This window comes from Macaca mulatta, chromosome 19 (assembly GCF_049350105.2).
Source record: "Macaca mulatta isolate MMU2019108-1 chromosome 19, T2T-MMU8v2.0, whole genome shotgun sequence".
Classification (NCBI taxonomy): Eukaryota; Metazoa; Chordata; class Mammalia; order Primates; family Cercopithecidae; genus Macaca; species Macaca mulatta.
In genome coordinates, this window is record NC_133424.1 from 8,342,656 (window position 1) to 8,366,806 (window position 24,151).

General features: G+C 55.0%; 1 protein-coding gene and 1 long non-coding RNA gene across 5 annotated transcripts in view; one reads left to right on the forward strand and one right to left on the reverse strand.

Annotated features, from left to right (window-relative positions):
* ARHGEF18 (Rho/Rac guanine nucleotide exchange factor 18) overlaps positions 1-24,140 on the forward strand; it is a 129,195-nt gene extending 105,055 nt beyond the window's left edge. For 3 of the 4 annotated variants that reach the window (XM_028839557.2, XM_028839560.2, XM_028839559.2), the window contains 14 exons: positions 4,839-5,087; positions 7,779-7,855; positions 10,197-10,375; positions 11,596-11,687; positions 13,876-14,058; positions 15,521-15,658; positions 16,265-16,395; positions 18,615-18,671; positions 18,766-18,813; positions 18,909-19,379; positions 20,454-20,760; positions 21,542-21,667; positions 21,761-21,950; positions 22,185-24,140. In XM_028839557.2, the coding sequence (XP_028695390.2) occupies positions 4,839-5,087; positions 7,779-7,855; positions 10,197-10,375; positions 11,596-11,687; positions 13,876-14,058; positions 15,521-15,658; positions 16,265-16,395; positions 18,615-18,671; positions 18,766-18,813; positions 18,909-19,379; positions 20,454-20,760; positions 21,542-21,667; positions 21,761-21,933 (2,231 nt within the window). In that variant the 3' untranslated portion in view covers positions 21,934-21,950; positions 22,185-24,140. Of the gene's footprint in view, positions 1-4,838; positions 5,088-7,778; positions 7,856-10,196; positions 10,376-11,595; positions 11,688-13,875; positions 14,059-15,520; positions 15,659-16,264; positions 16,396-18,614; positions 18,672-18,765; positions 18,814-18,908; positions 19,380-20,453; positions 20,782-21,324; positions 21,668-21,760; positions 21,951-22,184 lie in introns of all 4 variants that reach the window. The other variant, XR_013409658.1, reaches the window with a different exon arrangement.
* On the reverse strand, positions 15,902-16,315 carry LOC144337052 (uncharacterized). Its single transcript, XR_013409675.1, has 2 exons — positions 16,179-16,315; positions 15,902-16,067 (listed from the first exon to the last, which is right to left on the reverse strand). It is a non-coding gene; the product is annotated as an uncharacterized LOC144337052 (long non-coding RNA).
* Positions 24,141-24,151: the final 11 nt, after the last annotated feature.

Below are 24,151 nucleotides of genomic sequence, written 5' to 3' on the forward strand. Positions count from 1 at the left end.
AGTGTCTGTGGAAAGGATGAATGGATGGAGATGGTGCCGTGGTGGTTCAGACAGACCCAGACATGGCCCCTGTGTCACATGCCCAGGGCTGAGCAAGGAATGTGCGTGGAGCCAGGGAGGCAGAGAAGGGCGGGCAGTCCAGCCAGGAGTTCTGGGAGCCGGGGCCATGCTGACCATAGCTCTCCCTTCACCAGTGAATTCAGGCCATGAGAGGATGAACAAGCTTCCCCGCTATAAAAGCTACATCCTTGGAGTGGGAGGAGCCAGATCCCAGTCACAACGGGAGGTGGAGGGAGTCTTTTCATTTTTTTTAATTAATGAATTAATTTATTTATTTATTTTAAGACGGAATTTCACTCTTATTGCCCAGGCTGGAGTGCAGTGGCACAATCTCGGCTCACCACAACCTCCACCTCCCGGGTCCAAGTGGTTCTCCTGACTCAGCCTCCCGAGTAGCTGGGATTACAGGCATGCGCCACCACGCCTGGCTAAGTTTTGTATTTTTAGTAGAAACGAGGTTTCTCCATGTTGGTCAGGCTGGTCTTTTTTTTTTTTTTTTTTTTGAGACGGAGTCTCACGCTGTTGCCCAGGCTGGAGTGCAGTGGCGCAATCTCGGCTCACTGCAAGCTCCGCCTCCCGGGTTCCCGCCATTCTCCTGCCTCAGCCTCCTGAGTAGCTGGGACTACAGGCGCCCGCCACCGCGCCTGGCTAATTTTTTGTATTTTTAGTAGAGACGGGGTTTCACTGTGGTCTCGATCTCCTGACCTTGTGATCCGCCTGCCTCGGCCTCCCAAAGTGCTGGGATTACAGGTGTGAGTCACCACACCCAGCTGGGAGTCTTTTATGAAGGGATTGGGACAGAGGAGAGTGTGTTTACCAAGCAGTAGATGGCAGAGCTAGTCGTGGCAGTTTTGCCACTTGAATTGCACCTTAGCTTCTGCATTTGATAGAGGCTATACCTGGATAAAAACGAAACTCTGAGCCAGGCATGGTGGCTCATGCCTGTAATCCCAGCACTTTGGGAGGCTGAGGCAGGCAGATCACTTGAGGTCACGAGTTTGAGACCAGCCTGGCCAACACAGTGAAACCCTGTCTCTACTAAAAATACCAAAAAAAAAAAAAGGAGTTGGGCGTGGTGACGGGTGCCTGTAATCCCAACTACTCGGCAGACTGAGGCAGGAGAATTGCTTGAACCTGGGAGACAGGTTGCAGTGAGCTGAGATTGTACTCCAGCCCGGATGACAGAGCCAGACTCCGTCCCCCTCCCCTCTGCCAAAACCAGAAAACTAAACTCTGAGGTGTTGCATTTATTTTGGAGAAGTATTTGCATCTCGGGAGATTACAGCTGGGAAGTGATCTTGAGGGTCTTCTGAGTGGTGGCCTTGGAGAACACACCTCATAGATTCCACACGCTCATACATACTGTGTCCACATACCTCATAGATCCCACACACCCATACTGTGTCCACACTCCTCATAGATCCCACACGCCCATACATACTGTGTCCACACGCCTCATAGATCCCACACACCCATACTGTGTCCACACACCTCATAGATCCCACACACCCATACATACTGTGTCCACACGCCTCATAGATCCCACACACCCATACTGTGTCCACACACCTCATAGATCCCACACACCCATACATACTGTGTCCACACACCTCATAGATCCCACACACCCATACATACTGTGTCCACACACCTCATAGATCCCACACACCCATACATACTGTGTCCACACACCTCATAGATCCCACACACCCATACATACTGTGTCCACACACCTCATAGATCCCACACACCCATACATACTGTGTCCACACACCTCATAGATCCCACACACCCATACATAGTGAGTCCACACACCTCATAGATCCCACGCGCCCATACATACTGTGTCCACACACCTCATAGATCCCACACACCCATACATACTGTGTCCACACTCCTCATAGATCCCACACACCCATACTGTGTCCACACACCTCATAGATCCCACACACCCATACTGTGTCCACACACCTCATAGATCCCACACACCCATACATACTGTGTCCACACACCTCATAGATCCCACACATCCATACATACTGTGTCCACACACCTCATAGATCCCACGCGCCCATACATACTGTGTCCACACACCTCATAGATCCCACACACCCATACATACTGTGTCCACACGCCTCATAGATCCCACACACCCATACATACTGTGTCCACACGCCTCATAGATCCCACACACCCATACTGTGTCCACACACCTCATAGATCCCACACACCCATACATACTGTGTCCACACTCCTCATAGATCCCACACACCCATAGTGAGTGTGTCCACACACCTCATAGGTCCCACACACCCATACATACTGTGTCCACACTCCTCATAGATCCCACACACCCATACTGTGTCCACACACCTCATAGATCCCACACACCCATACATACTGTGTCCACACACCTCATAGATCCCACACACCCATACTGTGTCCACACACCTCATAGATCCCACACACCCATACATACTGTGTACACACACCTCATAGATCCCACACTCCCATACATCCTGTGTCCACACTCCTCATACATCCCACACACCCATACATACTGTGTCCACACTCCTCATAGATCCCACACACCCATACATACTGTGTCCACACACCTCATAGATCCCACACACCCATACTGTGTCCACACACCTCATAGATCCCACACACCCATACATACTGTGTCCACACACCTCATAGATCCCACACACCCATACATACTGTGTCCACACACCTCATAGATCCCACACACCCATACATACGGTGTCCACACTCCTCATAGATCCCACACACCCATACTGTGTCCACACACCTCATAGATCCCACACACCCATACTGTGTCCACACACCTCATAGATCCCACACACCCATACATACTGTGTCCACACACTTCATAGATCCCACACACCCATACTGTGTCCACACACCTCATAGATCCCACACTCCCATACATCCTGTGTCCACACTCCTCATAGATCCCAGACACCCATACATACTGTGTCCACACTCCTCATAGATCCCACACACCCATACTGTGTCTACACACCTCATAGATCGCACACACCCATACTGTGTCCACACACCTCATAGATCCCACACACCCATACATACTGTGTCCACACTCCTCATAGATCCCACACACCCATACTGTGTCCACACACCTCATAGATCCCACACACCCATACTGTGTCCACACACCTCATAGATCTCACACACCCATACATACTGTGTCCACACACCTCATAGATCCCACACACCCATACATACTGTGTCCACACACCTCATAGATCCCACGCGCCCATACATACTGTGTCCACACACCTCATAGATCCCACACACCCATAGTGAGTGTGTCCACACACCTCATAGGTCCCACACACCCATACATACTGTGTCCACACTCCTCATAGATCCCACACACCCATACTGTGTCCACACACCTCATAGATCCCACACACCCATACATACTGTGTCCACACACCTCATAGATCCCACACACCCATACTGTGTCCACACACCTCATAGATCCCACACTCCCATACATCCTGTGTCCACACTCCTCATACATCCCACACGCCCATACATACTGTGTCCACACTCCTCATAGATCCCACACACCCATACATACTGTGTCCACACACCTCATAGATCCCACACACCCATACTGTGTCCACACACCTCATAGATCCCACACACCCATACATACTGTGTCCACACACCTCATAGATCCCACACATCCATACATACTGTGTCCACACACCTCATAGATCCCACACACCCATACATACTGTGTCCACACAACTCATAGATCCCACACATCCATACATACTGTGTCCACACTCCTCATAGATCCCACACACCCATACTGTGTCCACACACCTCATAGATCCCACACATCCATACATACTGTGTCCACACACCTCATAGATCCCACACACCCATACATACTGTGTCCACACTCCTCATAGATCCCACACACCCATACTGTGTCTACACACCTCATAGATCGCACACACCCATACTGTGTCCACACACCTCATAGATCCCACACACCCATACATACTGTGTCCACACACCTCATAGATCCCACACACCCATACATACTGTGTCCACACTCCTCATAGATCCCACGCGCCCATACATCCTGTGTCCACACACCTCAAGATCCCACACACCCATACATACTGTGTCCACACGCCTCATAGATCCCACACACCCATCCATACTGTGTCCACACGCCTCATAGATCCCACACACCCATACGTACTGTGTCCACACACCTCAAGATCCCACACACCCATCCATACTGTGTCCACACGCCTCATAGTTCCCACACACCCATACATACTGTGTCCACACGCCTCATAGATCCCACACACCCATACATACTGTGTCCACACACCTCATAGATCCCACACACCCATACATACTGTGTCCACACACCTCATAGATCCCACACACCCATACATACTGTGTCCACACTCCTCATAGATCCCACACACCCATACATACTGTGTCCACACACCTCATAGATCCCACACACCCATACTGTGTCCACACTCCTCATAGATCCCACGCGCCCATACATACTGTGTCCACACACCTCAAGATCCCACACACCCATACATACTGTGTCCACACTCCTCATAGATCCTACACACCCATACATACTGTGTCCACACACCTCATAGATCCCACACACCCATACATAGTGAGTGTGTCCACTTCTGTTGTGTTAAAGTGGAAAAGAAAGACGCTAACTCTGCTATGTGTGGCAGCTGGCACTGAGGACTACGAAGACCTGACCCAGGCCCTGAACCTCATTAAAGATATCATCTCACAAGTGGACGCCAAGGTCAGCGAGTTTGAGAAGGGCCAGCGCCTCAGGGAGATCGCAGGGAAGATGGACCTGAAGTCCTCCGGCAAACTCAAGAACGGGCTCACCTTCCGCAAGGAAGACATGCTTCAGCGGCAGCTTCACCTGGAGGGCATGCTCTGCTGGAAGACCACATCAGGGCGCTTGAAAGGTAAAAGCCTGCCCCTGGCCACCTCTAGTGGGTGCCATCTTGGATCAGTGGGCACTGCCTTAGATTAGTGGCACCATCTTGTATCAGTGGGTACCATCTTGGAGTGGTCACCGTCTCAAAGTGGTGGGTACTGTCTTGATTGGTGGCACTATCCTGTTATCAGTGGGTACCATTTTGGAGTGTTGGTTGCCATTTTTTATTGGTGGGTGCCATGTTGGATTGGTGGCACTAAATTGGTTGTTGGGTGCTGTCTTGGGTTGGTAGCACCATCTTGGGAGTTGTGGGTGCCATGTTGGATCAGTAGACATCATCTTGGATTGGTGGGTGCCATATTGGATTAGCAGCACCATCTTGGAGTGGTGGCACCATATTGGATTGGTGGGTGCCATCTTGGATCAGTGGCACTATCTTGGGAGTTGTGGGCACCCTCTTAGAGTGATGGGTGCCATCTTGGATTGGTCGTACGGTCTTGGGAATGGTAGTACCATCTTGGATCAGTGGCACCATCTTGGTGGGTGCCCTCTTGAATCAGTGGGCACCATTTGGATTGGTGGGTGCCATCTTGGATTGGTGGCACGGTCTTGGGAATGATGGCACCATCTTGGATCAGTGGGTGCCATCTTGGGGGGTGCCATCTTGGATTGGTGGCATAGTCTTGGAAGTAATGACATCATCCTGGATCAGTGAATACCATCTTGGATCAATGGGCACCATCTTGGAATGGTGTCATCATCTTGATCAGTGGGCTCCCTCTTGGATCAGTGGGCACCATTTTGATTGGTGGGTGCCATCTCAGATCAGTGACATGGTCTTGGGAGTGATGGCACCATCTTTGATTGGTTGGTGCCATCTCGGACTGGTGGCATGGTCTTAGAAGTGGTGGCATCATCTCGGATCAGTGGGTGCCCTCTTACATCCGTGGGCACCATCTTGGTTTGCTGGGTGTCAACTGACACAGAACCACTGAAGTCTGGCTACTTCATGGCTGAAGGGAGGTTATGAACTGAGTCAGGATGAGCAAGGCAGCTGGGGTGTAGCATAAAAGAGGTGGTTGTATCACCGTCCTCCTCCTCTGGTCTTTGGAAGGATGCAGTACAAACCAGGAGGCCATGCTGAGTCGTTGACTTCCAAGTGGAAACCCAGGGCATTGGTGACACATCGTGACAACCCAGGTCCAGAATTCCAAACACGCTCAGCTGCCCATCTGGGCAGTCATGGGCCAGCCTGCCATGGGCCCAGCCACTGAGAGGCCCCCATATGGATAGAGAATACCCCCAGGACTGCTGGTCAGTGTCCCCAGGCATCCCACTCGCTGCCCAGGGTGTGCTCCGAGCCCTGCTTTCGAGACCCATGTTGCAGTTCAGACCAGAGAGTACTCAGGATTCATCCCTGGGTTTCCTCTTCATTTTTGGAGCCTCTAGAAACATCCCAAGCTATCTATTTGCATCAGCATCTTTAAGGATCTTGAGTGAGTCATTGAAGTGGCCAAATGACAGCATTTGCCCACTCATCATTTGAGTAGGCATGTATTTGGCAGACAGGTTTAGCGCCTTCTGCCTGCCAGGTGCCAAGTTGGATGGTAGGAATACACCCCACCGGGCAGGACCTGGTGCCCAGCCTTTTAGGGCATCAGTCCCTCGGGCTGAAAGAGAGAAACAAGCAAACAAACAGAAAAACTAGTTATAAGTCCAGCAAATGCTTTAAGGAAGCCAGCAGACTGCAATACGAGAGAATTAGCGAAAGCGTATCTGACTTAGACAGGGGTGTTAGAAGCAGCTCCCCAAAAGCGGTGTTGCCCTTGAACGCAGCTCTTGATTTGCATCTATGTGCAGCAAGCCTTACAGCACGAGACGTTCATACAGGGACAAGGCAGCGAGGGGGACTGAGGGGCACGAGGGGACTGAGACCACCTCTGGCCTGCATCACTGCAGTGGCTCGGGTCCTGGTGACCCAGGAGCAGGGAGAACAGAGAGCTCCATTCACATCTGAGAAATCAGAGGGAGAGATGCTGTATTAGTCTGTGTTCACGCTGCTAATAAAGACATACCCGAGACTGGGCAACTTACCAAAGAAAGAGGTTTAATAGACTTACAGTTCCACCTGGTGGGGAAGGCCTCACAATCATGGCAGAAGGCAGGAGGAGCAAATCACATCTTACATGGATGGCAGCAGGCAAAGAGAGAGGGAGCTTGTGCAGGGAAACTCCCCCTTATAAAACCGTCAGATCTTATGAGACTCATTCACTATCACGAGAACAGCACGGAAAAGATCTGCCCCCATGATTCACTTACCTCCCACTGGGTCCCTCTTACAGCACGTGGGAATTCAAGATGAGATGTGGATGGGGACGCGGCCAAACCATATCAGACTCTCAAAGGTCAGATCCAGCAGATGTTGTTACAGCAAAGAGAACTGTGGGGCCCAGTGGCCTGACATGGGCAGGAGCCCTGGTTGGAGCTCTGCACACGGAAGGGACTTAGAGGAGGCTCCAGCTGCTCATTGGTGCTGAAGGTTGAGACCTGGAAAGGCGTTGGTGGGGGCATGCAGGCAAGGCAGAAAGGAAACTTCTAGGTCCAGGCAGAAGCATCACGCTGCTTACACCTTTCTGGGAGGTGGCATCCACGGGGGTGCCCAGCAAGACCTGCTGGCCATGGGACTTTTAAGATGCCTCCTTCCATACTATTTTCCCAGATGTCCTGGCCGTCCTGCTGACCGACGTACTTTTGCTGCTACAAGAAAAAGATCAGAAATACGTCTTTGCTTCTGTGGTATGTATCCTGTCTCTTCAGACAAAGGGTCGGCCGGGTGCAGTGGCTCACACCTATAATCCCAGCACTTTGGGAGGCCGAGGTGGGCGGATCACTGGAACTCAGGAGCTCAAGTCCAGCCTGACCAACATGGTGAAACCTCACCTCTCCTAAAAATACAAAAATTAGCCAGGCATGGTGGCCCATGTCTGTAGTCCCAGCTACTCAGGAGGCTGAGGCAGGATAATCACCTGAACCCAGGAGGCGAAGGTTGCTGAGATTGTGCCACTGCACTCCAGCAAGATTGTGTCACTGCTCTACAGCCTGGGCAACAGAGTGAGACTCTATCTCAAAACAAAAAAACACAAAAAAGCAAAACAAAAAAACAGACAAAGGGCCCTGCTTGCTGGGACCTTGTTGGGAGGTTGGCTGAAACTGCCCATGAAAGGTGCCCCTGTGAGTTTCCCAGGCCCACGTAGGTGGGACTACAGGCTCCCGCCACCACGCCTGGCTAATTTTTTGTATTTTTAGTAGAGGCGGGGTTTCACCATGTTGGCCAGGCTGGTCTCCAACTCCTAACCTCAAGTGATCCTCCTACCTTGGCTTCCCAAAGTGATGGGATTACAGTCGTGAGCCGCTGCGCCCAGCTGCTGGTGTGTTGTTAACCAGTGTATTTGTTTGCTGCGGCTGCTGTAAACAAAGTACCACGGACTGGGTGGTTTGGACCACATAAATTTATCGTCTCCCGTTTCTGCAGGCTGAAAGTCCAAGATCAAGGTGTCGGCAGGGTTGGTTTCTTCTGAGGCCCCTTGGCTTGTAGACAGCCATCTGCTCGTCTGTTCTCTGTGTCCTCGCGTGGCCATCCCTCTGTGTGTGTCTCTGTGCTCATCTCCTCTTGTTAGAAGGATGCCAGTCAGGTTGGATTCGGGCCCACCCATATGACCTCATTTTGCCATAATCATCTCTCTCTCTTTTTTTTTTTTTTTTTTGAGACAGTCTCACTCTGTCACCCAGGCTGGAGTGCAGTGGCACAATCTCGACTCATTGCAACCTTCACCTCCCGAGTTCAAGTGATTCTCCTGCCTCAGCCTCCTGAGTAGCTGGGATTACAGGCGCCCGCCACCACGCCCGGCTACTTTTTATATTTTTAGTAGAGATAGGGTTTCACCATGTTGGCCAGGCTGGTCTCGAACTCCTGACCTTAAGTGATCCACCCGCCTCAGCCTCCCAAAGTGCTGGGATTACAGGAGTGAGCCACCGCGCCCAGACCTTAATCTCCTCTTTAAAGGCCTCATCTCCAAAGACAGCCACATTCTGAGGTACTGGGGGTCAGGACCCCATATGGATTTGTGGAGAACACAGTGTAGCCTACTCTAACCAGTTAAAATGTGCATTTTGCTGGTCTGTGGAAGCATTGTCTCTTGAAGGATGCGTGACAGACTGGGTGGCCTGAGGCACAAGACAGAGGCTTATTTGTTGTTTTATACTACACACTGTTGTATCTTTTGAGCTTTGTAGTGTGTATGTGCATTGCTATTTTTAAACAAATTTTTAAGCTGATGAAATTGACACATTATCGGGATACTAAGGGGCAAGATGGCTCACTCCTGTAATCTGAGCACTTTGGAAGGCCGAGGTAGGAGGATCACTTGAGCTTAGGAGTTCAAGACCAGCCTGGGCAACATAGTGAGATCCCATCTCTACAAAAAATACAAAAATTACCTGAGCCTGGCGGCACATGCCTATAATCCCAGCTACTCAGGAGGCTGAGGTGGGAGGATCACTTGAGCCCAGGAGGTCAAGGCTGCAGGGAGCAATGATTGCACCACTGCACTCCAGCCTGGGTTACAGAGCAAGACCTGGCCTCCAAGATAGTTAAAAAAAAAAAGGGGCCGGGCGCGGTGGCTCAAGCCTGTAATCCCAGCACTTTGGGAGGCCGAGGCGGGCGGATCACAAGGTCAGGAGATCGAGACCACAGTGAAACCCCGTCTCTACTAAAAATACAAAAAATTAGCCGGGCGCGGTGGCGGGCGCCTGTAGTCCTAGCTACTCAGGAGGCTGAGGCAGGAGAATGGCGTGAACCCAGGAGGCGGAGCTTGCAGTGAGCCGAGATCGCGCCTGGGCAACAGCATGAGACTCCGTCTCAAAAAAAAAAAAAAAAAAAAAAAAAAGGATTCTAGGATTTCATTGCAATAGCGTCTTTTGTCCCCCAGATGGCAAAATATTTCTGCTTTGAATTGTTTGAAAATAAACGAGGAGCGTGACCCCCACTCTTCGTTCCCCTTACCAGGCCCTTGACCTCGCTGCTGTTTGGGTGCGGTGGGGTAAAAGGTGACCTCTCCAATGCCCTTTACCCATGCAGGACTCAAAGCCACCCGTCATCTCGTTACAAAAGCTCATCGTGAGGGAAGTGGCCAACGAGGAGAAAGCGATGTTTCTGATCAGCGCTTCCTTGCAAGGGCCAGAGATGTATGAAATCTACACGAGCTCCAAAGAGGACAGGAACACCTGGATGGCCCACATCCGAAGGGCTGTGGAGAGGTGAGGAGGGCCTGGAGGATCTCCCCACTCCCTGTATTCCTTCCGCTGACTGGTCCACCCTTGGCTTTGATGGTTGGCCATTGGCTGTGACCTTGAATTCGTTCATCCCACCTTGGGACCCATGATGCTATGCCAGCTCCTTCTGATGACTCAGCCTGTTGGATGTTGAGGCTAACGGGCCTGGAAAGGCAGCTGTAACCTGGGTCTTTCTGCATTCGTGGGCCACTGCACCTGACATGGCGGGCTGTTTGCATTCTAGGGCCAGAGTTGTTGGAGCAGGGCATGGTATCTTGTCCTTCCTCCTTGGGCCGAGCACCCCTCAGGGCCCGGGACCAGCTGGCTTCCCCTCTCTCTCTCTTTTTTTTTTTTTTTTTTGAGACAGTCTCGCTCTGTCCCCCAGGCTGAAGTGCAGTGGTGCAATCTCGGCTCACAGCAGCCTCCGCCTCCCAGGTTCAAGTGATTCTCCTGCCTCAGCCTCCCAAGTAGCTGGGATTACAGGCATGAGCCACTGCACCCAGCCTATTTTGTTTTGTTTTGTTTTGTTTTGTTTTTTAGAGTCGGGCTCTTGCTCTGTCACCCAGGCTGGAGTGCACTGGCACAGTCATAGCTTCCTGCATCCCAAACTCCTGGGCTCAAGCCATCCTCCCCCTCAGCCTCCCAAGTAGCTGGAACTATGGGCACACACCACCACACCCAGCTAGATTTTTGATTTTTGTAGAGATGGGGCCTCTCTGTGTTGCCACTGTGGCTGGTCTTGAACTCCTGGCCTCAAGCCATCCTCCTTCCTTGGCCTCCCAAAGTGTTGGGATTACAGGCATGAGCCACCATGCCCGGCCACTCCCTCTATTGATTCCTGGAGGCTTCCTGGTGCCTTAGCCTGGTTCAGACTCCCCCATCCACAGTCGCTGTAGCTCTGTGGGGCTTGCAGCCACCCATCTGCACCTGGCAGATCCCTTGCAAGCCTGCCGTCCCCTGGACTCCTCCTCCAAGTCACAGACAGGCACGTAAAGTCTCTTCCTGGTTATGCCCTGGCGCTTTGGGGCCGGATGAGTGTCAGTGGCTCTCTCTCTTCCCCTCCTCATCCTCCTGCACCATGAACAAGCTAAATCACTCCCACAGTCAGAGACGGTCGTGGCGGCTGGTTCTGTAGAACCAGCGTCTGTGCGGGAGCCCGGCCTGCCTGGGAGGCACAGTTACCCTCCTGACTCCTCTCCCTGCAGCTGCCCTGACGAGGAGCAGGGGCCCTTCAGCCTGCCCGAAGAGGAAAGGAAGGTGGTCGAGGCCCGCGCCACAAGACTCCGGGACTTTCAAGGTGAGGGGGAGACGGCGTTTTGGGCATACCCCGTGTGTGGTGAGCCCTGGGCCCCCCTATCAGGGTTGGCCACAGAGGGCAAACTGCCCCCCCAGTGACCCGTGTGAAACCCCCAAAGTGACCCAGTGTTTTCCTGTGGGCTGTGCCGTGTCCTGCAGCTCTGTGAAGCATTAGAACTGGGCTGTGCCATGACATAGCGATCTCCAGAGGTCACTTAGCCCTGCGGGGTACGTAGGAGAGGGAGGGAGGAGAGCTCAGGAGCCCTAAGCCCCTTCCAGAGCCGATCACGCAGCCACAAAACGCCGCCACCACCCTGTCCTCGTGCAGCCAGGAGCTCGACAGGGCATCCCAGTCCCCTACGAAGGAATAGCACAGGGCCCCCACAGCCTCCTTCCAGAGCTTCCTCCTCCCTGTTTGTTTAATTACGTTATTGAGATGTAATTCACACACCACGCCACTCACCCTCCCAAGCGTTGGGTTCGGTGGCATTTTACTGCATTTCCAATTATGCAGCCAAAATCACGTTAACTTTAGAACATTCCACCACCCAAGAAAGAAGCCCCTTCCTCCTTAACAGTCACTCCCCACCCCGGGCCCCAACCCTGACAACAGGAATCTACTTCCTGTCCCTGTGGATTGGCCTGTCCTGGATATTCCACATAAATGGAGTCACACACTGTGCGACCTTTTGGGTCTGACTTCTCTCACTGGGTGTGATGTTGTCAAGGTTCGTCTGCGTTCAGTGAGCACATTGTCAAGAACAGTTCCTGGTACCCTGTAGCCTATAGCAAGCTCCCTTCTTCCCTTTCACTGTCTGTACTTTTTTTTTTTTTTTTTTGAGACGGAGTCTCGCTCTGTCACCAGGCTGCAGTGCGGTGGCGCGATCTCAGCTCACTGCAAGCTCCGCCTCCCGGGTCCAAGGGATTCTCCTGCCTCAGCCTCCTGAGTAGCTGGGACTACAGGCGCGTGCCACCACGCCCCGCTAATTTTTATGTTTTCAGTAGAGAATTTTAGAGTTTTTAGGGTTTCACCATGTTGGCCAGGATGGTCTTGATCTCTTGACCTCGTGATCTGCCTGCCTCGGCCTCCCAAAGTGCTGGGATTACAGGCATGAGCCAGTGTGCCCGGCTCTGTATTATTCATTTTTATATTGGATAATACTAAAATAGTAAGTGGCCTGCTATGGTGGCTCATACCTGTAATCCCAGCATTTTGCGAGGCTGAAGCAAATGGATCACTGGAAGCCAGGAGTTTGAGACCAGCCTGGACAGCATGGCGAAACCCCGTCTCTACAAAAAATTTAAACATTAGGCTGGGTGCTGTGGCTCATGCCTGTAATCCCAGCACTTTGGGAGGCCGAAGCGAGTGGATCACCTGAGGTCAGGCGTTTGAAACCGGCCTGGTCAAGATGGTGAACCCCATTTCTACTAAAAATACAAAAAATTAGCCAGGCATGGTGGCGCATGCCTGTAGTCCCAGCTACTCGGGAGGCTGAGGCAGGAGAATCACTTGAATCTGGGAGGTGGAGGTTGCAGTGAGCCAAGATCGTGCTACTGCATTCCAGCCTGGGCAACAGAGCGAGACTCCTCCTCCAAAAAATAAGGAAAGAAAGAAAGGGAGGAAGGAAAACTCAGTTTTCTAAGGCTCTAAGTTGGTCCCAGACTAATAAACAGGCCTGATACAATCCTCACTCACACCCTACTGTGTTTGATTTTCTTTCTTTTAGAGACAGGGTCTCGCTTTGTTGGCCAGGCTGGAGTACAGTAGTGCGGTCATAGCTCACTGCAGCCTTGAACTTTTGGGCTCAAGCGATCCTCCTGCCTTGTTTCCCAGACATGCACCACCCCAACCAGCTAATGTTTTATTTCTTTCTAGAGACAGAGTCTCATTATGTTGCCCAGGCTGGTCTCGAACTCCGGGCTGCAGGAATCCTCCTACCTTGGCCTCCCTAAGTGCTGGGACTGCAGGCCTGAGCCACCACAGCTAACCTGATTTTTATAACGAGGGGGAAAATAATCAGAGGACAAGGCCATGCCCTCCCCCACCTCCCAGGAATGCAGGACGCAGGGGGCAGCCTATCTCAGGGCAGGGGCAGCGGGGGTCCTCCTCCTTAGGCCAGTCCCTGGGGCTCAAACAATTCCAGGGAAGGCTGACCAGGCTGACTGCCACCTCCACCATCACTCTGCAGAGCGGTTAAGCATGAAAGACCAGCTGATTGCACAGAGCCTCCTAGAGAAGCAGCAGATCTACCTGGAGATGGCAGAGATGAGCGGCCTGGAAGACCTGCCCCAGCCCCGAGGCCTATTCCGTGGAGGGGACCCATCCGAGACCCTGCAGGGGGAGCTAATTCTCAAGTCGGCCATGAGCGAGAGTAAGTTGGCTGCCCACACCTCAAGGGTGCAGTCCTGCCTGGGTGGGCTCAGGGGAGCCCAGGACAGGCTCACGGCTCAGTGTGGCCAACACGGCACTCTGTCCAGGACAGGCTTCTATCTGGGGAGACCGAGGAGCAGCACTGACCCCCCGACTGGTGCCTGCTAGAGCCAGAAGGGCCTTAGACACAATCTGGGCCAGCCCCTCCTTGCAGACATAAAGCACTTTCCCCCCGCATTCAACAACCGCTCTGATGCTCCCTGCATGCGGAGAACTAAGCCGGGCTGGGGAGGATCTGAAGTTGACTGACACTGGTTCCCTACCCATCAGAGGTTCCTCTTCTTCCTGGGAGGTGGGTCTATGGTGATATCCCCAGAAAAACACACGCATGCTCCCTCAGGGGTTCCCCAAGCACAGCTCCAACACAGCCACTCCAAGACAGCCGCTCCAACACAGCCGCTCCAACACAGCCACTCCAAGACAGCCACTCCAACACAGCCGCTCCAACATAGCCACTCCAAGACAGCCGCCAGGCCCCTGAGCTGGCCGCTTGGGCAGGCAGTCAGTGCCCAGTCTGCTCTTTCTTTTTTTCTTTTTTCTTTTTTTTTTTTTTGAGATGGAGTCTCGTTCTGTCACCCAAGCTGGAGTACAGTGGCATGATCTCGGCTCACTGCAACCTCCACCTCCTGGGTTCAAGCAATTCTCCTGCCTCAGCCTCCTGGGTAGCTGGGATTATAGGCACCTGCCACCACACCTGGCTAATTTTTGTATTTTTACTAGAGATGGGGTTTCACCATGTTGGCCAGGCTGGTCTTAAACTCCTGACCTCAGATGATCCACCCCACTTTGCCTCCCAAAGTGCTGGGATCATAGGCGTGAGCCGCCGTGCCCTGCCCCAATCTGCTCTTTCAACAGTGAGGGAGGCCGACACAGCCCCTGCCTTCCAGAGCCTTTCCGCAGAGTAAGAAGGCAGAGACGGGGGTCACCCTTTCCCCTCCAGCCCCACTGACATCCTTCCACCCGGCTCCAGTGGCCGTTGTTCTTGGCCCCCGGGGACACTCTCATATCCCGCACCTTGGCCTGGAATGTTCTTGTCCCCACCTCTGTGCACACCAAGTGTGTCCTGCTGGCCCTGGGCAGGGCCACATCCAGCATTCTCCAGCCCCTGGCCCAGGATTGCCTGGTGGAAGGTGCGGCAGGAGCCTGTACCCGCCCTCCCCATGGCTGCCCTACAGCCCTGTCCTCTCACTTAGATGCGGATTGGCCTGTCCTGGTGGCCATACCTGAAGTAGGGGTGTGCACAGGGATAGTGGGGCTGAAATCCCATTGCAGACAGTGCGGGCCAGGCCATCACCACCCTAACGAGTCCCTCCATCCGCCCCGGTCTCACTGCCCCAGCACTCCATATTCCCCCGTACACTTCCGCAGGGCGACCCGTGCCTCCTGTCCCCTTCCTTCCACAGTTGAGGGCATCCAGAGCCTGATCTGCAGGCGGCTGGGCAGCGCCAACGGCCAGGCGGAAGACGGAGGTAGCTCCACAGGCCCGCCCAGGAGGGCCGAGACCTTCGGGGGCTACGACTGCACAAACAGCCCCACCAAGAGTAAGAGTGGGGCCATCGCCCCTCCCGCCCCCAGGGCCACCCTTCAGGACACACATTAGCTTGTATGGGGTTTTCTGGAAGCTTCTTTGTTGTTGTTGTTGTTGAGACAGGGTCTCGCTCTGTCGCCCAGGCTGGAGTGCAGTGGCGCAATCTCGGCTCTCTGCAACCTCCACCTCCCGGGTTCAAGTGATTCTCCCGCCTCAGCCTCCCAAGTAGCTGGGACAGCAAGCACACACCACCACGCTCGGCTACTTTTTGTATTTTTAGTAGAGACAGGGTTTCGCCATGTTGGCCAGGCTGGTCTCGAACTCCTGACTTCAGGTGATCCACCCGCCTCGGCCTCCCAAAGTGCTGAGATCGTAGGCGTGAGCCAGCGCGCCCAGACAGTTTTCTGGAGCCTTCTGAAACCCTGCAGACATTGTCGGTTGTGTTGTGACAGCAGCACCCGGACCAGCCCCCTCCCCCCAGCAGGTGTCTGTGCTGCAGACGCCTCCATTCGGGCCCCACCTGGGTTTCCTACCTGGGCAGGGGCTGGGGGTGGACTGGGAAGGTTTCCCCTCCCCATGGGATGGCAGCAGCCTCACGCCTCTGGCTTGGGGTTCTCAGATGGCAGTTTCAAGAAGAAAGTCAGCAGCACCGACCCCAGGCCCCGAGACTGGCGAGGCCCCCCAAACAGCCCAGACTTGAAGCTCGGTCACACTGACGTTCCTGGGGGCTCTGAGGAATCGCCGCAGGTGGTACGTGGATATCCGTTTGCTCGGTACAGTCTGAGTCGTCGTAAGGATTCAGGCGTGTGAGCGGCTTCTGCTGGGGTTGTCTAGTTTTAGTCTTACCAGCATCGACAAGCATGGTTCGTTTTGTGGTGAATAACAGTATCTCAGCCCAGATGAACACGCCGGCAGCTGCGTTCTTCCTACGGCCTCCCTGGAAAAGCAAGAGGTCCCCAGGAGGAAGGCTGGGGAGGGGACAGGCTCAGGGCACTCACCGTGGCTTCATCAACAGGCGAGAAACCCCCCTACAGGGACCACCAGGTTTCAGCCAGGGCAGGTGAGGTGGCGCCTACCAGATGCCAGAGCTCCCTGGCTGTTCCTTTGCCTTTGAATCAGAAGGCCAGGTGCCTACTCGGCCCTGCCCAGGTTAGGGGTCAGAGGCCAAGGCCAGCTGCCTCTGGTCAGCTCTGAGGCTTGGACTTGCCGCTGTGGCCAGAGCTGGCACGCAGGCCTTATAGCCAAGCCCACTCTACCTCCCAGGTGGCCCCAGCCCCTCGTTTTCCAAACACCTAGATTTGCACAAGTCAGGTGACCGGCAGGGCCAGTGTTCCCAGTCATGTCCTGGTCCTGGGTCCTTCCTGTTATCCAAACTAAGGGATGTATTTTCAACAAGAAGCAGGGGCCAGGTGCAGTGCCTCACCCATAATCCCGGTGTTTTGGGAGACCAGGATGGGAGGATCACTTTTTTTTTTTTTTTTTTGGAGACAAGGTCTCACTCTGTCACCCAGGCCGGAGGGCAGTAGCATGATCACAGCTCATGCAACCTCTAACTCCTGGGCTCCAGCAATCCTCCCACCTCAGCCTCCCAAGTAGCTGGGACCACAGGTGCGCGCCCCCACACCTGCCTAATTTTTTAAATTTTTGTAGATATTGGCTCTATGTTGCCCAGGCTGGTTTCCAACTCCTGAGCTCAAGCAATCCTCCTGTCTTGACCTCCCAAAGTGTTGGGATTACAGGCAAGGCTGTCATACCTGGCCTTGGGAGGATCACTTGAGGCCTTGGGAGGATCACTTGGTTTGAGACCAGCCTGGGCAACAGAGCAAGACCATGTCGACAAAATATTTTTAAAATAGCTGATCCTTTGGCCGGGCGTGGTGGTTCATGCCTATAATCCCAGCACTTCAGAAGGCCGACTCGGGTAGATCACTTGAGTCCAGGGTTTGAGACCAGCCTGGCCAACATGGTGAAACCCTGTCTCTACTAAAAATACAAAAATTAGCTGGGTGTGGTGGTGGACACCTGTAATCCCAGCTACTCAGGAGGCTTAGGTGGGAGAATCGCTTGAACCTAGGAGGTGGAGGTTGCAGTGAGCCGAGATTGTGCCACTGCACTCTAGCCTGGGCGACAGAGCAAGACTTTGTTTCAAAAAAGTTAAAAGTAGCTGCTGGGCGTGTTGGCTCACGCCTGTAATCCCAGCACTGTGGAAAGCCAAGGCAGGTGGATCACCTGAGGTCAGGAATTCAAGACTAGCCTGATCAACATGGTGAAACCCTGCCTCTACTAAAAATACAACATTAGCCGGGCGTGGTGGCGCATGCGAGCAATCCCAGCTATTTGGGAGTCTGAGGCAGGAGAATCACTTGAACCAGGAAGGTGGTGGTTGCAGTGAGCTGAGATCGTGCCATTGCACTCCAGCCTGGGCAACGAGCAAAACTCCATCTCAAAAAAAAAATTTTAAAAAGCTGATCCGGGTGGTGCACACCTGTAGTCCCAGCCACTTAGGACTGAGGTAGAAGGATCAGGCCACTACACTCTAGAGTTAGACCCTGCCTCAAAAAAAAAAAAAAAAAAAAAAAAAAACCCGAAGCGCGGCATGGTGGCTCACGCCTGTAATCCCAGCACTTTGGGAGGCCGAGGCGGGCAGATCACCTGAGGTCAGGAGTTTGAGACCAGCCTGGCCAACATGGTGAAACTCCGTTTCTACTAAAAACACAAAATTAGCCAGGCCTGAAGGCGCACGCCTATAATCCCAATTACTTGGCAGGCTGAGGCAGGAGAATCACTTGAACCCAGCAGCAGGAGGGTGCAGTGAGCCGAGATCGCGCCATTGCACTCCAGCTGGAGCAACAAGAGCAGAACTCCGTCTCAAAAAAAAAAAAAAAAAAAAAGCAGCAGCAGCAGCAGGCTTGGGTCTAGTCGGATGGGTCTTGAGCGTTCTCTGTGGTTTGACGGTGTCCTCTTCCCAGGTGGAGGCGCCAGGCATGGAATCTGATTCCCGTCTACCCACCGTCCTGGAGTTGGAGGTAGGCGCCCGCTGTCCATCTCCCCAGGGCCGTGTACACGCGCCTGTGGCCTCAGGCCCGAGAACTAGCGTCAATCTCCCTCTCCTCCCCGCAGCTTGTCCAGCGGATCCAGACACTGTCCCAGCTGCTCCTGAACCTCCAGGTACAGGGGCGGGGTAGGGCCGGCCACACGTGCCCTTTCCTGGTTGGCTGGGGCGCGGGTGCGGCTCTCACCCACCTGGCCCTGGCCCTCCGCAGGCGGTCATCACCCACCAGGACAGCTATGTAGAGACGCAGCGGGCAGCCATCCTGGAGCGCGAGAAGCAGTTCCGCCTGCAGTCCACGCGTGGGAACCTGCTGCTGGAGCAGGAGCGGCAGCGCAACTTCGAGAAGCAGCGGGAGGAGCGCGCGGCCGTGGAGAAGCTGCAGAGCCAGCTGCGGCAGGACCAGCAGCGTTGGGAGCGCGAGCGCCAGCGGCAGCAACAGGAGCTGGAGCGTGCGGGCGCCCTGCTGCAGGAGCGCGAGGGCGAGGCGCGGCAGCTACGCGAGCGGCTGGAGCAGGAGCGCGCCGAGCTGGAGCGCCAGCGCCAGGCCTACCAGCACGACCTGGAGCGGCTGCGCGAGGCCCAGCGCGCGGTGGAGCGCGAGCGGGAGCGCCTGGAGCTGCTGCGCCGCCTCAAGAAGCAGAACACCGCGCCGGGCGCGCTGCCGCCCGACACACTGACCGAGGTGAGCGCTCAGCAGCCAGTGTGCGCAGGTGGGGGTGACCGGCTTGCGCGTGCATTTGCACGAGTGCATGCAAGTGACAGGGTTCGCAGGTGCATGCGTGCAGGAGTGTAAGAGCAAATGGCACAAGATACCCTGGCATTAACAGCTCATGCCACAATGCAGAACGTTTCTCAGAGCTGGCTAAATGCTTAACAGAACACTGTTGCTCAAAACATTCCATAAATGTTAGAAACTTCTTTAAGAAAAAAAAAAAAAATGCACTCCTGTAATCCCAGCACTTTGGGTGGTGGAGGCGGGCGGATTGCTTGAGCACAGGAGTTCCAGGCCAGCCTGGGCAATATGGCGAAACTCCATCTCTACGAAAAAATACAAAAATGAGCTAGGCATGGTGGCATGCACCTGTGGTCCCCGCTACTTGGAATGCTAAGGTGGGAGGATCCCTTGAGCCCGGGAGGCTGAGGCTGCCATGAGCCATGATCACGCCACTGCACTCCAGCCTGCGCAAAAAAAAGAAAAAAATTGGGTGCCATGGTGTGTGCCCTAGCTACTCCGGAGGCTGAGGCCAGAGGATTGCTTGAAGCCAGGTCTTTGAGACCAGCCTGGGCCATGGAGTGAGACCTCGTCTCTAAAAAAAAAAAAATAACAAAAATTAGCAGGGCATGGTGGCATATACCTGTAATCCCAGCTACTTGGGAGGCTGAGGCAGGGCGATCATTTGAGCCCAAGAGGCTCAAGGGCTGTGACTGTGCCACTGCACTCTAGCCTGGGTGACAGAGCAAGACTGTGTCTCTGAAAACAAACCTATAAACCATGGGTTGTGTGAATGGGTGTGGACACGAATGTGTGAGGTGTTTGTATATGAGTATGTGACAGTATGGGTGCCACCGAGTGTCACAAGTATGCACATGTAACAGGGGTTGGGGACAGGCAATGACCAGCAGCTCCTTCAGGCTGCACCTGGCTCTGTCCAGAACAGGAGAGGTCGAGGGTCTCCTGTGCACGACCCTCGGGGGCTCTCCAGAGGCCACACAGCAGGAACCTGGCATTGGGATGTATGTGCTGTTGTCCCCCCAGGCCCAGCCCCCAAGCCACCCTCCCAGCTTCAACGGGGAAGGGCTGGAGGGGCCTCGGGTGAGCATGCTGCTGTCCGGTGTGGGGCCAGAGTACGCAGAGCGCCCTGAGGTGGCTCGCCGGGACAGCGCCCCCACTGAGAGCCGGCTGGCCAAGAGCGATGTGCCCATCCAGCTGCTCAGCGCCACCAACCAGTTCCAGAGGCAGGCGGCCGTGCAGCAGCAGATCCCCACCAAGCTGGCGGCCTCCACCAAGGGTGGCAAGGACAAGGGCGGCAAGAGCAGGGGCTCTCAGCGCTGGGAGAGCTCAGGTGAGCCGGCCCCGCCCCTTCGCCTGGGCCTGGAAGGTGCAGCCGTGGGCAACTGGTCAGGCTGTAGGGGCTCGCTGGGAGCCAGGAAATTCAGGACACCTGTGCCATCCTCCGGAGAGGAAAACCAGAAGGCAGAGCTGGCATCATGGCTGAGGCCACCCCACACAGGGCCATGTTTGGTCTCCAGGCCCAAAACTGAGATGATCCACTGTGTGTCTTCCCCACCTCAACCCTCAAACAGTGGGATGGGGACCAGGAGCCTTAGGGACACGGGCTAGAAGGTAGAGAGCCCTGGCCACCTGGGATCAGCACAGCCGGGGCGGGGACAGGTGCAGGCACCTCTGCTCATCGTCCCCGTTCCACAGAGCTATTCCACAGAGGGGGACACAGAGCCCAGAGCAGCCCCAGTGTTTCCATGGAGGGTGCCCAGGGGCTCCTCTGGCACGAGAGCCGGCCCTGCTGCTCTGGGGGACACCTCCCTGGGGGACAACCAGGGATGTTCTGAGACATTCCCTGAAGATTAGGTGTGTCCCGTGGCCACTGGGGCCTGTGCTGTTTCCACAGGATGCCAGGTGACTCTGCAGGTCCTTCCACAGCGAGGCTGGGGCCATTCTCCCTGAATTTGGGGCTTAGCATCTGAGCAGCTCAGGTCATGGGATCCAGGCTGCCCGTGGGAAGTGTCAGGTGGGGGTGGCCAGGCCCCTCTGCTCTCGGAGGCTGCCCTAGGGAGCGGGGACAGCTAGGCAGCCTGGAGCTGGCCCAAGCGCCTTCCCTCTTCCAGCGTCCTTCGACCTGAAGCAGCAGCTGCTGCTCAACAAGTTCATGGGGAAAGATGAGAGCACCTCACGGAACCGCCGCTCGCTGAGCCCCATCCTGCCCAGCAGACACAGCCCCGCGCCACCGCCAGGTGAGCCCCCACCTGCTGACATGAGCCCAGTCCCACTTGGCAGCTGTGGCACCACCCGGCAACTGCTCAGTCTGGACCCCCTCTCTGTTCCAGACCCTGGCTTCCCCGCCCCAAGCCCACCGCCAGCTGACAGCCCCTCTGAGGGCTTCTCTCTCAAGGCCGGGGACACAGCCCTCCTGCCCGGGCCCCCAGCTCCCTCGCCACTGCCGGCCACACCACTCAGCGCCAAAGAGGACGCCAGCAAGGAAGACGTCATCTTCTTCTAAAAGGGCCGTGACTCAAGGTGCAAGGCCCCTCCCTGCCCTGCCCAACCTTCCTGCTCTCTGGGGACCCCCATGGGGTCACCATGCCCACCCAGCTGTCCCCTCCTCTTCCCTAGCAAACCACCGATGACCGCCTGGCAGGGGCTGGCCTGTCGGTGCTCTGGGCCTCGCAACTCTTTCTGTAGGATTAGCAGTGGTGGCCTGGGTCACTTTCTGAACCTCTTTTTTTTTTTTTTTTTTTTTTTTCCAAAAAGGAAAGTTTTTAATGGAAAGTTGAGCCAGGACTAAACCAGGGAGCTGTCTGAAATCATAGCGCCCCATGCTGGCGGCGGGGAGACCCACTGCGCGCTGTTTTTCTGAGGCAGTGAGGAACGGCGCCGGCTCTGCATGGAGCCGAGGACAGGACAGATCTCGCTCTGAGAAGGAGCTGCCGGCCGGGGCCACGCTCCACGGCCACCACGCAACACTGGAGTCAGGGGTTAGGGCACCAGGAGGAGCCAGGTGGCGTCGGCAGCATCTGTCCCCAGAATCAGGCAGAATCCACTTCCCAAGCAGAGACTCACGCAGGTTCACTGTGAACCTCAGGGCCAGGGAATGAGCCAGGCACGGGGGCATGGGCAGAGAGGGCCACGGGGCAGGGCCCACTGAGGGGACATCAGTGGCCCTCCCGGCAGTTCTGTGGGTTTGGAAGCCCACTGTGAAAGGGGCTGACCTTTGCCCCTTTTTACTTGGCATTGGTTTTGAAACCAGCTGTTTCCCAAACTCTGCTTCCCGAGGTCACCCATTGCTGTTCACACGCTACATCTGTCTGGGCAGCCGGGTCTCTAGCTTCAGCCAGGGCGCATATACACCCCGGACACAGGGTCCTCAGCCCCCGAGAAATGAGCTCCTGGGGCTGGCATCCCACCTTCCAGGCAGGGCTGGCACGTCACAGACTGTCGAGAGTGCCACATCCCAGGACGTGCGGAGGAAGCACCTAGAGACGTTGCAGCGAGTGGCCAAGTGGCCGCTGTGCGGGCCCCTCGCTTGTAGTGAGCTGTTGCAGCTCATGGCCCCTCCCTTGGAGGATGGAGGAAGGAGTGTTGGGCAGTGTCAAAGGTGCTGGGACGTCCCATGGTGGCGATCCCGGGACGGTGAGATCCAGCCATGATCCAGCTCTGGTGGAGAACGGGACACATTTCAAGCCTTGTTCTGCACCCCAAGCATTAGTGGCAGGACTGGGTCCTGGCTGGTCATCCTTGTTCCCAGTGGGGTACACGTGAGCCCCCGCCAGGGCCAAGTCCTTCTCTGGAACCCAGGGTCCTGGGAACCGCAGATCCCGGGGGGATTCAGCCCTTCTCCCACTGTGCTGGCAGAGGCGCTCCTGTGACCCTGAATACAGTGAATAGGGACATTCCCGCCACTCGGGGACAGACGGGCACAGGGGATGGGAAACTCCATCAGGAAGTGCTCCCCTGGGCAGAGGCGCCCACTGGGTGCTGTGGGCTCAGGAGGGGACGGGGCAGGAGCTGGTGCCAACTAGGACCAGAGCCCCACAGCCATACAGCCCATTGGTGACAAGGTCCTGAGAACACAGTGAGTGGCCAGGCGTCCCAAGACGCCTGGCCCCTCCGACGACCTCGACTCCACCCAGCCCAGCCGTTGGCCATCAGCGACGCTCTCTGTCCCCCGTCGGATCCCATGTGTGCCATGTTTATCATCAGTGTTTTGTATTTTTGTACTGAGTATCAGAGCACTTTACAAAAGCTGACTGTACATTCCTGTTCTGTTGTGAAGAGAACATTCCCAGACCCTCGCACCCTCCTGAGCCGGCATGTGCCGGTCCAGCCCTCCGAGATGCCACAATTCCTTGGATGGGGGAGAAGTTCAAGGAATTTCTGCTCGGCCACTCGGTGGGAACCCTGCGTCCCCGCCACATGGCCGAGGGGTCTCAGTTGTGCTAGGCATGGGGCGGCGGCATTGACAGCCCTTCCCTCACCAGTGCCCCTCGGCCACTCTTGGGTTGGAGCCCGATTTTATTTGTAAAGTTGACAGTCGAGCACATGTTCGTATTTTCGTGGGATCTGCACACGTCTTTGTCAGTCGTGATCGTGATCTTAGTCACTTGCTAATTATGTTTACGATGATTACAACGTTTCCTCACCACAGGATATTTCTGACCTGCTTTAGAACTTAAGACCTGATTCTAGCAATAAACGTGTCCAAGATGAGCAGTGACTGG